Source organism: Polypterus senegalus, chromosome 12 (genome assembly GCF_016835505.1).
Source record: "Polypterus senegalus isolate Bchr_013 chromosome 12, ASM1683550v1, whole genome shotgun sequence".
Taxonomy (NCBI): Eukaryota; Metazoa; Chordata; class Cladistia; order Polypteriformes; family Polypteridae; genus Polypterus; species Polypterus senegalus.
In genome coordinates, this window is record NC_053165.1 from 6088373 (window position 1) to 6102755 (window position 14383).

At 40.7% G+C, this 14383-nt stretch overlaps 1 protein-coding gene across 1 annotated transcript in view; it reads right to left on the reverse strand.

The window, feature by feature from the left end:
- Positions 1-14383, reverse strand: part of ptprga (protein tyrosine phosphatase receptor type Ga) — a 399554-nt gene that overhangs the window by 180275 nt on the left and 204896 nt on the right. Inside the window, exon 4 of the mRNA XM_039770749.1 lies at positions 9927-10075. Within this exon, the coding sequence (XP_039626683.1) occupies positions 9927-10075 (149 nt within the window). The remainder of the gene's footprint in view (positions 1-9926; positions 10076-14383) is intronic.

Sequence of the window (14383 nt, forward strand, 5' to 3'; positions counted from 1 at the left end):
CTGCATGTTCAATGTACGCTTATTATTTTAAAACTGGCATCCACTGGGGTGACGCAGGGTGGCTTGGTGGTGCAATGCTGGGCACTGCTGCCTGACAACTCGAGTGCACTGCTGTCATGGTTTAGCCCGGGTATGGTCTCTGGAACACGTAAGTTGTGATTGCATTTATTAAAATGTTATTGTCTACCATTTTATTAATTATACCATGTTACATATTTGCGATATATTTTTGTACTGTTGTGAAGCAAGTGCCCTTAAAGGACATCTATAGGGCTATCACCAGGTGGGTAATCCCATGTGAGTCAATGGAGGGCGCTGCTGTCAACATACTTTTCTATCTGCAGTAAGGAAAGATGTCAGCCAGAAGATGTATGACATCACTTCCTTGCCATTCCAGGATGCCCCACCCCATCCAGGTGGTCCCAATATAATTATAATTAATGACTGGAATTGTATATTCAGTTAGAAATGCGATTGAGAAGAGACAGAACATCTACTCAGAAGTGCTTTAACCTTAAAACCCTTTTGTTTCCCACCAAAGCTATTGATTTTGCACCCTTCTCTGGGGCTCTCTCCATTTTCTTTGCACTTTATTAAATGGAAAGCATCAGGGTGGGTCTCCAAATCATTACAATTTGTTTAGAAAAACTCTAAGAGCTATTGTGGATGAGGGAAGACACTGGAGGAGTCCAAAGAATTGTTGAGGTGCCAGTAGGGTTGCCCCATTTAGTCTGATGCCGGCAATTAGCAAAAGAACATTGGGGCGTGAGAGTGCAAAGGGACACAAACAGTAGGCAGTAGTTGCCTTGAACTGGTTTCTTAATTCAGTATGGCTTAGTAGAGCAGATCTGCCTTAGAGGAGCTCCGTCCAAAGGCCAACACTGGTCCAAATGAGACATCTCCTTCCGGGGACGTCCCATTTTAATAGGATTCTGACCAGATTCTTTGTGGGGCCGAGGATGCGAAAAGAGATGATACTGTTAGCAAAAGTGCCCCCTCTTGTCCCAGAGTGGTATTACATATCTCTGATGAGCTCAGAAGATGATCCCCAGACATGCGTGCATAACACTATTTAAAAAAAAAAAAAAGAAAAAGTAACTGGGAATAAAAATGCACTGTAACCAACAGCGATTCATGAGACAAACACAAAGTCAAAAATACAAGCATGACTCGAAACCAGAAAAACTTTCAGAAAAAGAATCTGTAAAACGTAAGAACGACAGATAAAAAAGGGTTTTGGAATCTGTCAACTTGGAAATTTAACTCAACTTTCAGAGCGACTTTTGTCCCTAGATACATTTTGGACATTTAATATATTTTTGGGCTATAAAAGCCTGTTCCGCACTTTTGGGGTCTGCACAAGCCAAAGTCTGCCAGTAGATTTTGCAGTCAGGCTGCCTGTGGCTGCCTGTGGCTGCCTGTGGTGAGGCCTATTTCTGAGCTGGCTGGTCTTGTTTATGGGTATTTTCAGAGGTCAATGAGTGCTATTTTATGTGCACTCATTGATACCATCCATCAATATAAGTGAATACGACAATTTGACCTAACTGAACATCTGATCCTCTCCTGGCGTTGCCCCTAATAATAATAATACAAATACATTTTATTTATATAGCATCTTTCCCATGCCCCTGGCAGCTGTACACCAAGCATGCTGCTGTTTTTCCACATTTCAGGACATGATTTTGTGTCAATGCACACAAGCCCACTGATTGACTTATAGGCTACCCAGAGTTCATCTTTATTAGTTCAGGAAAGCAGAAGTTTTCTTTGGCCGGCTTTCCAATTTGAATAAGCAATGTATGTTAATCAGTGAAGACACAAAATGCTTTAACCTCAGCAAAGCAAGGAGATACAAAAGGCTCAGTGTCCTCAACATGGCATCAGTATTCTGGAGCGAGCGAGCGCGCGAGATCCCTCAATTCTGCATATTTAACCTTGAGCCTCAGCCATTTGCACTTCCGGACAGCTCGCTGCTCTTCCTAACAGGCTGTAATTCTCTAACATACTAAGTGTGGGACATTTTCCCACAAAGTGAAGCGGTGACACTAAAGGAAGCTGGGGATGCACAAATACGGCATTTGCTTAGATCTTTTTACTGAATAGGATAATCCGGAGAAGTCTTAACCCTCTAAAATTAAACAAAAAATAAATGTTTTGGTAAACTGGTAAGAAGTCAATGAGACTTTTGAAAAGCTGAAGATTTAAAAAAAAAAAATATATATATGAGGCAGCTTTCTTCTCATTTTACTCCAAACTGACTTTCAGACTTCTGTCTTTGAAGTAGACGATTATAATGTCTACACTAAATATTAGACAATGTGGAACATTAATCAGTTGTTGGAATTCAGTCAGGGTTCTTTCCTCTGACTGGGGTTCAAATTCTTGTTTCATGTATTTTTTTGTTCACTTTAGAGTTTCTGATTTATATTAATGTTGCTTTTGTTTATTATTTTCTGTATTCCTTATGCCTGTGTTATGTTCCGTGTGCCTTGTGTGGGGTCCCCCAAGAGACAAAGTCACCTGCTCATCACTGCATGGGACAGGCCTAAACCTAAAGCAGGTTCAAGTCACAATTCCTTGCAGTTCATTCAAATGCGCTTGGGAAATGGAGTTTCATAAATTGTGACTTTAAGTGCTTTTTTGTGAATTTCTAGATTTTTTGATCACTTCTCTGTTTTTTGACCATCTTTTGCTGGATTTGAGCTTGGGACTTTTTGGTCTTGGACTGCCTTGACTTTGCAGGCATTCCCTGCTGCGCCTCTTATGCTCTTTGGAGCTTTACTATGTAATGGGGCGTTTTTTTGAAAATAAATCTTTAATTTGTTAAGATTCTGTGTTGCCCTCTGTTATACTAGCTGGAGTTTTAATGGGATTTCCTCTTTTAGTGGGCATTTTTGTGTTTTTGTGCTTGAGAACTCTCAAGTACATAACACTAGTAATGTTGAATTGCTATTTGGTGTTCTTATAGATCCAGTTATATTTAAAAAAGATAAACAGAAAGACAGTTGATCAGATAGATAAGAAAGGCACTATAAAATAGACAGACAGACAGACAGATAGGCACTATATGACAGACAGGCAGGTAGAGATATGAAATGCACTATATGATATGTTTTTTTTTCCTATTTATCCTTTTTGCCTCTCTCAAATATTTCTCATAAAGTTATTTATTTTGGTTTTGGTTTTGTTCTGACTTTAATGTATTATGCTGTCTTTCTTATTTTTTTAATGTCGCATTATGTTAAGATTATTTAAATTAGTTTTTATTGTTCTTTGCCCTGCCTCCTGTATGTGAGGCCTCAGGAGGTGGTGCCCCCTTTCTATGCCACTCAGGTCCTGGCCCAACAGTATTTAAGCCTGGCAGCTGATTGATTAGCAGCCTTGGCATTGTGTTCCTGGTTTTTGATTTCATTAAATTCTTTGGTTTTGATCAACAGAATTGATCTATGACCCTTATAAAATTACAAAAAACCCGCTACATGCATAACAAATTCTCAATTATAACAGTCGTATTTAAGGATCAGGACTTTATATATAGAGATGGAAATGTCCATTTCTCCATTTTACAAATTCCAGTAGAATGTTTCAGGAAGCAAAGTGAATCTCATCAGCAATAGGGGTAAAGGGGTCATTAAACTCTGGATGGGACGCCAGTTCAGATGCAACAGCTAAAGCCTTCACTGATGGATTACTACATTGAGGATAATGGAAAGGCAGCATGACTTTATGATATTGAGAAAACAAGAAGATTGGCGCCACTGTGGACAGCACAGGGCATCTTAGTTTATAAAATAAAAAAAAAAAAACAATAAAGGGCTGCTGGTCCGTGTGGCACCTCTAATTAGTTTCTGCATTCAATTCATCCTCCTTGACTGAGGGCTAATTGCACATATTCTGTTTCCTTAATGCATGGCACTGCTTCATGTTTATAGAAGGGCACACGGGTGGAAAAGTGCTCTCATTTGCATTCTCTGGGGATGCGTTCTAAACAAATGGACGCTGCCACTTGCAAAGTCACAGTTTGCATCTGCTTTTCTAATTATGTGGACTCATTTAGAAGTGCAGAGGCTTTTAGGGGGCAGCGTTCAGAAGAGCTGGGAAGGGGATGTTTGCTGGTGCCACTGCCCTGAGCTGGCAGTCCATTCTTTTATGGAGATTTGTGGTGACAATGATAGCCCTGCGATGGCACTGCAGGTGTCTCTGCATCTGCAGGATATCAGCCTGACCCCAGTGTCAGTTTTGAAAGAGATGACTCAGGAGCGCAGATGCCACCACCATCTTAAGAACCTAAATCTGTTTACTTGAGTGGCAAGAGCCATCTGCATCAAAACAGCCACGTGAACTCTGAGGCACCCCACAGAAAAACCTCAGTGGACTGAACTGGGATGTGTCAGTTAGGACAAGGCTAGAGGCAGACAGACCTTCTATGTTTACTCACCACGTCCCTCCTTTATGGGACCCCAAACCAGATGGCAATAACATATCCACCCATTTCATCTCATTTCATTTTCTCAATTTATTTTCCTGGGAGAGCTGGGGTGGCAGCAGATCTAACAGGTCAGCCCAGACTTCCATGTCCCCAGCTACAGATTCCAGCATTTCCTGAGGAATTTCTAGGAATTCCCATGCCAGCTGAGAGATACAATCTCTCCAGTGTCTGTCAGAGGGTTTAAACCCAGTGGGACATTTCTGGAGCAGCTCCAGCGGGAGCCACCATGGGGGGAGCATCCTTACAACATACCCAGACCACCTCAACTGGCTTTTCCTAATCCAGAGGAGAAGCCATTAAGAAGGCTAACAGAATGTTAAGTTATATTTCACTGTGATGTGTGGAGTGTGAGACAAAGGAGGTTCTCCTCAAGCTTTATAATACACTGGTGAGGCCTCATTTGGAGTTCTGTGTGCAGTTTTGGTTTCCAGGCTACAAAAAAGACAAAGCAACACTGGAAAAAGTCCAGAGAAAAACAGCTATTATGATTCCAGGGCTACAGGGGATGAGTTATGAGGAAAAATTAAAAGAGCCGAGCCTTTAGAGTTGAAGCAAAAAAAAAAAGATTAAGAGGGAACATGACTTTTTTTTAAATTATGAAGGGAAATAGCCTCATGCATTGAAACTATTGAACACGTTCAACAAGAGCATGGGGATATAGTTGGAAACTTGTTAAGGATAAATTTCACACAAACATTAGGAAGTTTATCTTCACACAGAGAGACACAGACACTTGGAATAAGTGACTAACTAGTGTGGTAGACAGGAGGAATTTAGGAACCTTCAAAACTTGACTTGATGTTATATTGGAAGAATGAAGTGGACAGGGCTGGAGAGCTTTGTTGGACTGAATGGTCTGTTCTTGTCTAAATCTTTCTAATGTTCTAACTCTACTCTGAGACTCTCATGAATTGCTGAGCTTCTCACCCTTATCAAGCAACAGCAACCCAGCCACCCTGTGAAAAAAACCTCTTTTCTGCTACTTGTACATGCAATCTCAAACTTCCAGCCATTACCCACAGCTCATGACCACAGGAGATATAGACTGAGAGTTTTGTGTTTAGACTCGGTTCTTACTTCACCACTGTGGACTGGTAACAGAGTCCTCAGAACAGTTGCTGCTGCGCTGATCTGCTTGTCAATCTCATGTTCCATTTCTCCATCATTCGTATACAAGATCCTAAGACACTTGAACTTCTCCACTAAGGTAAGGGTATGCCATGGTGTTGGAGAACAGACTCTGACAAATGTCTGAGCCAAAGACACAGGAGGAACAATGTGGATTCTGTCCTGACCATGGAAAAGTAAACTGGCTCTTCTCCCTGGCGCAGTTCCTGAAGGGTGCAAGGGACCATGATAACAGTCTACATGTGCTTTGTAGATTTAGAAAAAGCTTTTGACCATGTCCCCTTGGCATGTGCTGTGGCAGTACAGGGTAACAGGGTTGACCTTGCATGCTAAAAGCTCCTTATATGAATGCAGTGAGAGCTGTGTCCGAATACTTGCTGTGAAATTGAATTTGTTCACTGTGGGTGTCTGGTCACCACTCCTGTCCAATTGAAGGGGCTAAGTGTAGCATTATAACATAACCACACTATGTCTGAAGCCGACTTGTGTTTTGTATCAGTGTGAATTTGTGTATTTTATGCTTTATCTTTGTTATTTGACTTCATTTGTAATTCTACAACTACGCGATGTCTCTTTGTAATTGGAGCCACTCTGACATCACTGCTACTAAGCCCTCGATCTGACTATACAAGTGAGCTGAGAAGCCTTAGTAGCAGCACATCATTCAGTTATTGTGGAGTCTTCTTTAGCGCATCACTCATGTCTGTAACTTTTTATGGACTGCATGTTCACATCTCAGGACCTATTGGGACAGGATTACTTTTATACCAGGACGTGGGGTAAAGCATTTCTTACCAGAGGATCTGTGTAATTTTAGTCCCATCTGAATCACTCATGTCAGTAACTTTTTACTGTCTGTGTGTTTATGTCTTAGTAAAAATGACAGAGAATTTTACCATTTATAAAAAGTCCATGAAAAATAACCTCACCTCAGTTTAAACTGGTCCCGTGCGAATCAACATGTCAGTAAAATTCCATCATTTGAGCAGTTTGAATGGGGTTAAATTACAGAGGTCATCTGGTAATAATCTGGTAATAATTTACTTTATCTGGTGTCTAAAGTGGAAAAAATGAACTGCTGATACTCCTTGTTGTGCACATTGACTGGAGAGGTGGCGAGTTGTTATATCCTGTCTTAGGTGCAAAGGAGTGCTGATATACACAATTTATATAGAAAAGCAGGTGGCTATGGGGCTGTCCCTCTTGAAGATGCGAATGGACATATTGTTCTTATAAATAAGGGTTACTACTGTGGTCCAAACAGGGAACAGGGAAATGTCGATACAGAGTACCGATGAGTAGTGACCCACTTCAGGCATTGACTTTAGCTCACCTCTCTGATGTCAAAACTAATTCTGTCCATATAGAGCTTAAAATTATAGAGGTCCTCTTGTAATTATTACTTTACTTCACCTCCTGGTGTAAAACTAATCCCGTCTGAATAGGGCTTAAGTAAGGATTGCACAGCCTTCTATATAAAGTCTGTAAAATGTAACCCCAGGTCTCGTGTGAATTGACATGACAGTGAAACTGTCATTTGAGCGGTTCAGACAGGACTAAAATTACTGAGGTCCTCCAATAATAACGACTTTACCCCACCTCCTGGTGTAAAGCTAATACCGTCCAAATAGGGCTTAAAAATGACAGAGGTCCTCCGGTAATTATTACTTTACCCTTCCTGCTGGTGTAAGACTACTGCTGTTCGAAAAAGCCTTTAGTCTTCTTGCAGATTTAACTGACTCCTCTCCTGGTCATTCAGACTGCATTCCAGTCCTACTTTAAAAACTGCACATTTATATCTTCTTTTGGCTTCACACAAGATCACTCCAATTTTCTGGTTTTCATCTCAATGTGCTTTCTAACTTACATTTGATCTCCTGGTCCTCATTTCAAATCTTTCCTACTTTTCTTTAGAAAAGCAAATAATTTAAGTCAGTAACTAAAAAAGTCAGAAAACACCAACAGAAACAAAATTACTAAAAATTCAAGCAGTGCATATAAATAAAGATCTTTACACCACGATAATCAGGAAATTACTCCCCAGCCTGAAAAAAATGGCGGAGAGCAGAACTTCAGCAGTGATATCATGGTGGTCCCGTCCCACAGAAAACAAGGAACACAGACAAACAACATCAACATAAAATGCATAAAAATGAAACCTTACAATTTTTTCAAAAAACACATGAAAATAGGGTGTCAGTTTGGCTATAATGAGGTGGAATCTTCCATTTGATGAAGGGAGTGTGAGACCTCTGAAAGCTTTAACTGGTCAACTATCCAATTTTTAAAAACTATACTACAGTATATCAGAATTATGCTGAATTCAAGCTGAGCAGGTAATGGTTGCATACCAGCCCCTCATGCACAAACCCCAATGGGGATGTCCGAAGTTATTCTTTGTTAGCCATAATTGCATACTTGTGTGCTTAAAACTACAAGGAGAACTCTTCCCTCTCCGCATTCTAATACGCAAATATCGTCAAAACTCTAAACGGAACCCCAACTCTCAGGGCTCCTTATTATAACATGCATATATCAGCCCGATCGAAACCCTGAGGGGGAAAGCTCCTGGGTGACATGTGGTTGTACGGCCTGGGGGTAAAGCAGCTGAGAGCCACAGGCCAGGGGGCTTGGAGATGGCTAAGTTAGGAGAATTATCTGTTATTTGCTTCAGGATCACTTGGTATCAGCACTAAGGTGCAAAAGCTGGTTGTAGTACCAATGTCAAAATTTTAGTAACAATCGGGGTGGGTTTCTTTACTTGCCTGTAAAGGGGCTCACCCAACTAGGCCTAATTCCAGCTCCACTGGCCAGTGTCAGGCTTAACTGATCCAACATGGAGATTAAGCCTTAAAAGTAGTTTTAAATATTTCAAAAACAGACCCAAAAGTGGATGGACAACCATAAACCGTAGGCTTGTATAAAAAGGGCAAAAGAACAACATTTATGAATAAGGATTAAACAGAGCAAGAAAAGGGAAATAAAGGATTTTCCTCAAAGGCAAACCACAGCAAACAAGTCCAAGTCCACAAACCAAAAAAATGAGTCCAATAACAATGAGCAAGATAATCGAAACACTGTAAATCCAAACAGAACACAACATTTACATCAAACTCCACTGCCTGTCTACTCACTTGCCCTGGTCCATCTCGGTACGTGACTATAGATATCCCGACTGAAGGAGGTGTCAATGTCTGCAGGCACTGGGTTATCACACATGTCATCCTGGCCACACAGTTAAAAATAGCAAAGAGGCCACTTCCTCTGTCTATTGTTGTAATAACTTGTGTGTCCCAAAGAGGAGATGATATATACTTTTTTTTTAAATGAATATGCCCCCACCCAACCCTGTTACTAAATACGTCTCAGGCTCTCAGTTGGACAAAAGGAATGAATGAATAAATGAAGATCCAGCACCTCTTAAGAAAGTCTCGAAAAGATGCCTCTTTCAGTCAGGGGGCTTTGAAAATCCCTTTACTCTTTTCTTCAGAATAATTGGAAATCTCATCAGCGTTACTCACAAGCCTATGGAAGCGACTGCAGACATGACATGAAGCTCCATTGCCTCTTAGACAGGAGATGGTGATACCCATCATTTCTAAGTTTTGCCGTTAGGAAAACCTTGAAAATTAATCACTTTTAAATCTCATCTAAAGGAATGCCTAGAAAACCTGTCACATGCTGCCCAGAGAAATAACATGAACATCAATGGAGCTACTCGGAATGTCTGCCAGGTGCCTGCAGGAATGTTGGAGAAAAGCGAGTAAAGGTAATGATATATCACATTAACTAGATTATGGCAAAAATATAAAAGGCTCCTGCTGTTATGATAAGCAGCACATAAAATGACCTCTGAAAGAGCCCTTAAACACGACAGCTTCATCCAAAGCAGCCTGACCTAAAACTCCACTGACAGGCTTTGACCTACACAGTCCCAAAATGGGTAACTAATTACAAAAGTTCAAAATTTATCTTTAATTGTTCCCCAATATAAAAAATGCACAGACATGCCATTTAAGGCATAAAAACATAATACTGTATTTTAGTGTGTCCTTTGCAAACACAAAATGGCTTACAAATCACAAGCAGATACACATGAAGGCAAACACAAGGCGCACGATAAAAGCTCAATGCCACAATTCTGTTGTTTCTTCTAAGGAGGAGCCTGCGTTCTGTGCCTCTTTCTTCTTCACAGAAGCTCAAATACCTAGAACATACCAAATAACTCAATGCTTAAACGGCACTGTTTCCCACCCGTCTCTACCACCACATGCACATGGCTCTGAATACAACAGACTTCTCTTACCTCAACAGGAAAGCGTCTGCCATTGATGCTGTGCTCAGAGCCAGCGGAAGCATTGCTTTGGCCCCAGTGGAACTCCACTTTCTCCGCTTTGAATCGGCCCGGAAGTCCAGCACCTCGTACAAAATAGTCATCCTTCAGGAGAATGGCAACTGAAAAGAATGGGAGAGTCCTAGTGAGTCATCGGAGATACAAAAGCAGACGCACCCTAGAAAGAACAAATTGTTACCTCCCAAAATAAAATGTAACAAAGAAAAAGAGACAGAAAAGCACACTTAACAATTCAGTCTTCATTTACCCAGCCTCCTTGGCGTTAACCCCTAGCGTGGGGTTTCAGGCTCAGAAATTCTACACAATTACAGCTAACCTTGAGTCGGACTTGGGGTGACGTGTAATGATCCGCTTTACATTTTTAATGTTGCTTTAGTCATACAGTGGAGCTGGAAAGTTGAAACTTGCAAATGCATTATTTGTGTCCTCCACGTGTTCACGCTGCCCAAGTGGCAAAGTAAACACAGATGCCCCAATGAAAGTTGGTGTTCAGCAACAAACATCAAGTAATCATTCTATTGTCCGGATCAAAGGAGAAACAGATGAGCAAGAAAAGGGCAAAAAGTATGGCGTCATGGCTAGGAAAGAATTCTATGCTCTTTGCCATTATAAAACAGTACTATTTCGTATGGAAGCTGCAATTTAAAAACTGCACAAAGCACCCATTGAATGCAATTAAAGAGCAGCAGTTTATGTCAAGCTTAAATCAGTTAGTCTGTTACTGTTCGTCATGGCAATGTTAATGTTGACCTTCTCAATAATCAATATTATGGATTAACGTGATTCATTTAAAGTCTGAAAACCTGAAGAGACGAGGCCAGAGTTTGCGAGAAGGAATTCTGAGCTTGGAGTTCGGTTTCTTTGCTTTTTCCGAGTCAAAAGTTAGTCATTAAGCGCTCTGAGTTTTAGCTGAATGTAGCATTAGTCCGAACACCACTTGGGATAGATAGTATTCTGCTGCCATTAGTGGATGAAATAGCATCATGCTGCACAAAATCATGAAAAGGTCTGTGTGTTTTGCCAATCTCAAAGATAACGCTTCAATATTCATGAGAGGGCCGGAGTCTAAAACTAAAAACACAGCGACAAATAAAAAGCCGTGAAGGCAATTTTAAAACTAACTGACACTGAACTATTGCTCGAATCGAGTGAAAATGAAGACCATGTGACCAGGTCACAGTTTTAGTCAGGGTTCCTTATGTTTCTTTTGTTTATCATTCAGTTTGGATAATTACTGTTATATTTGTTAATATTTTTCTGTTCAGTTTTCATGTGGTTATCATGTTTATTGTATTATTGCTTTAGCTATGTTTAAAATTATTTATGCACTGTTTCTTTGTGTCGTTATGTTCCTTGTGTTTGTGGGTGAAGCCCAAAGAGACGGGACCACCCCTTGCATCACTGCTAACAGACCACCCCCATCCTTTATAGGCAGACGGGCAAGACAGTCGAGCTGCAGACCTCCAGAGCTTCACTCTGCTGAGGAGCTAATGCGGTTCATTTGAATTTGCTCCAAAGTGCCTTGTTACAGGAGGTCACTTACAGATACTGAAGTGGTATCTGTGCAACTTTTCTAAAGCGCCTTTCCATGGTAAACACTCTCCCAGTGTACTTCACACTTATGTACCGTTTTCAAGTTGAAATAATGAGGACTTGCCGGTAGAAATGAAAGTGGCCCTCTTATAATTTTATGTTGCACTTTTTTCAGGGTAAATACCGTTAAAGGCACTTTACTTTAATAGTACATGCTGTTAAATATTTCCTGAGTTCAAGGAGCATTTCCAAACTAAATGACTTGCTTTGGGTCACACACGTAGTCAGTGCTGCCTACCCCTTATGATTTTCTGTAGCACCTTTTCATAACAAGCACCTTCCCAAGGCTCTTCACAGTTACATTGCACACCTAGCTAGTGAATCCTTGCCATGGTGTTTCACATTTATAGTTCAGGTATTGCAGAATTCATTTCCAGAGTTAAACGCACTCGAGGGGTAAACGACTTGGTGCAGGTCACCTATGGAGTCAACGGTGGAAACAGCAGTGCCTTTTGTGTATATCTATCATACAGTGCCTTTCAAACATATTTAACATCACACCATTTGCATCCATCTGAAACAGAGAACCATTCATATCTATCTACCATATAGTGCTAATCATATTTAATATGGCACCTTTTCTATCCATCCATCTATTAAAAATTGAGAACCTTTCATTTTCATCCATTCATCTATCATATAGTGCCTTTCATATCTATCTATATAATGTATCACCTTTTGTACACATCCATCAATCTACAATAGAGCACCATTCATATCCATATATGTAAAATATAGTGTTTTGCATTAAAAAAAATTACTTATTTGACTGATGCCTTTTATCCAAGGAGACCTACAACATTTGACAGTTTGTGTTCACTTCTTTTATTTTCCAGTTGAGGTGGAGAGGTGAAGTGACTTGCTCATGGTCACACAGTGTCAAGTAACAGGATTTGAACCCGCAACCACAGGATTTGACGTCCAAAGCCTAAACCACTATCCAATGTTGCCTGCCTAAGTATCTCCGTATAATATAAGTTATATCAAGTATCAAATTATGCATTTCAATATTTTTTTTTTTTGTATCATGGTGCCGGGGAGAGGAGACATGTTGTACAGTATGTTACACATGACAGTACTATGACTATTACTAGGATTGTAAAGGGCTTCAGGTCTCACACATACACACACACTCATGCATAGCCAGTCCAGAATCTGCACTTAACATAATACATTTTTGGAGATGTGGAAAGAAAATCAGAGGGTTCAAAACCAAACCTACAAAGACACAGGGAGAACTTGCACACCTCATACATATAACAAATGAGCAGGGGAACAGCACCATCCTCTATACCACTGTGCCAACTCTCCAGCAATGTTATAAAATAACAGAACCACTCCCCATGACACCCCAAGACCATACTGGACTATAAAATTAAGTTGTATGATACACAAACAAGCTGGCAGGAGTCATTCAACCTCACAAGACCAGCTTAGGTCATCAGGAAGATCACCAAGAGAAGCAGTTTGCACAAAGCTGGCGAGTTTTTTTCTTATTAATTTTTATACTATACAAAGGAAGCCATTCAGGCTTGCCTACACAGAAATAAAGAAGTAAATTAGTGTGTGCCCGTATTCAGTAGCACGACACACAAAAGTGAACTTTCTTAGTTTATTGAGCATTAACATCATTTGCAGCTTGCAGCAGGACGATACGATACTGGATAATTGACCTTGTCTTTCATTAGATGCCCGATTTGTCTGTGGTCACACGTGCTTATCTGCCTAATGACACTGTGCTGCACGGGATACAAATTCACAAATGAGCCAAATTGGGATGACCACAAGCAGGAAACTTTATGACTCCAACAGCCTGACCCCCTGTGATGCCTCTGCCATCCGTGAGTACCTCAGCTCTCCTAATGACCAGTGAGGGCCCAAGCAAAGACGCTGAAACTCACCAAACTCCCAAGTGCATTCAAGATGAACTGCCAGGATTTGTGGACAACCCTTGCCTTTATTGGACTGAGGGCAGTTCCTGGTGATGATGGGCAGGTGGTCCCACCTCTTAGGGAGCCACCCACAAAAGACAAGGTGCATAGCATAGACAGAATCAAATAAAGAGAAATGCAAACAAGCATAAAGGATTTGGGAGTCATAGTGGAATTGTCACTATCCAATGCCAAACATTGCTCAGAAGCCATTAGAAAGGCCGACAGAATGGGAGGTTACATAGCACCCTGATGTGTGGAGTACAAGTCCAAAAATGGTCTGCTCAAGATTTATAAAAACACTGGTGAGGCCTCATCTTGACTACTGTGTGCAGGCTACGAAAAGACAAAGCAGTGCTGGAAAGAGTCCAAAGTAGAGCAACTAAGCTGATTTCAGGGTTACAGGGGATGAATTATGAGGAAAGATTCAAAGAGCTGAGCCTTTACAGTTTAAACAAAAGACAATCACGAGGTGATCTGACCAAAGTATTTAAAATTATAAAGTGAATTAGTTCTGTGGATTGAGAGGGTGACTTTAAAATGAGTTCATCAAGAACACGGGGGACACAGTTGGGAACCTGTTAAGGAGAAATGTCTCACAAACATTAGAAAGCTTTTCTTCACATAGAGAACCATAGACACATGGAATAAGTGACCAAGTGGACAGGAGGACTTTCGGGACCATCAACCCTCGACTTGATGCTATTTTAGAACTAAGTGAATAGGAGAGGTAAGCTTGATTGGGATGAATGGCCTGTGCTCATCTAGACTGTTCTAATTTCTTAATGTTCTAAAATTAATTTAAAACAAACAAAAAAAAATCAAAAATTAACAAAGAAGTCATAAAACAAAGATATGAGCCCCTATCAGAGGAGGGACCCTGGG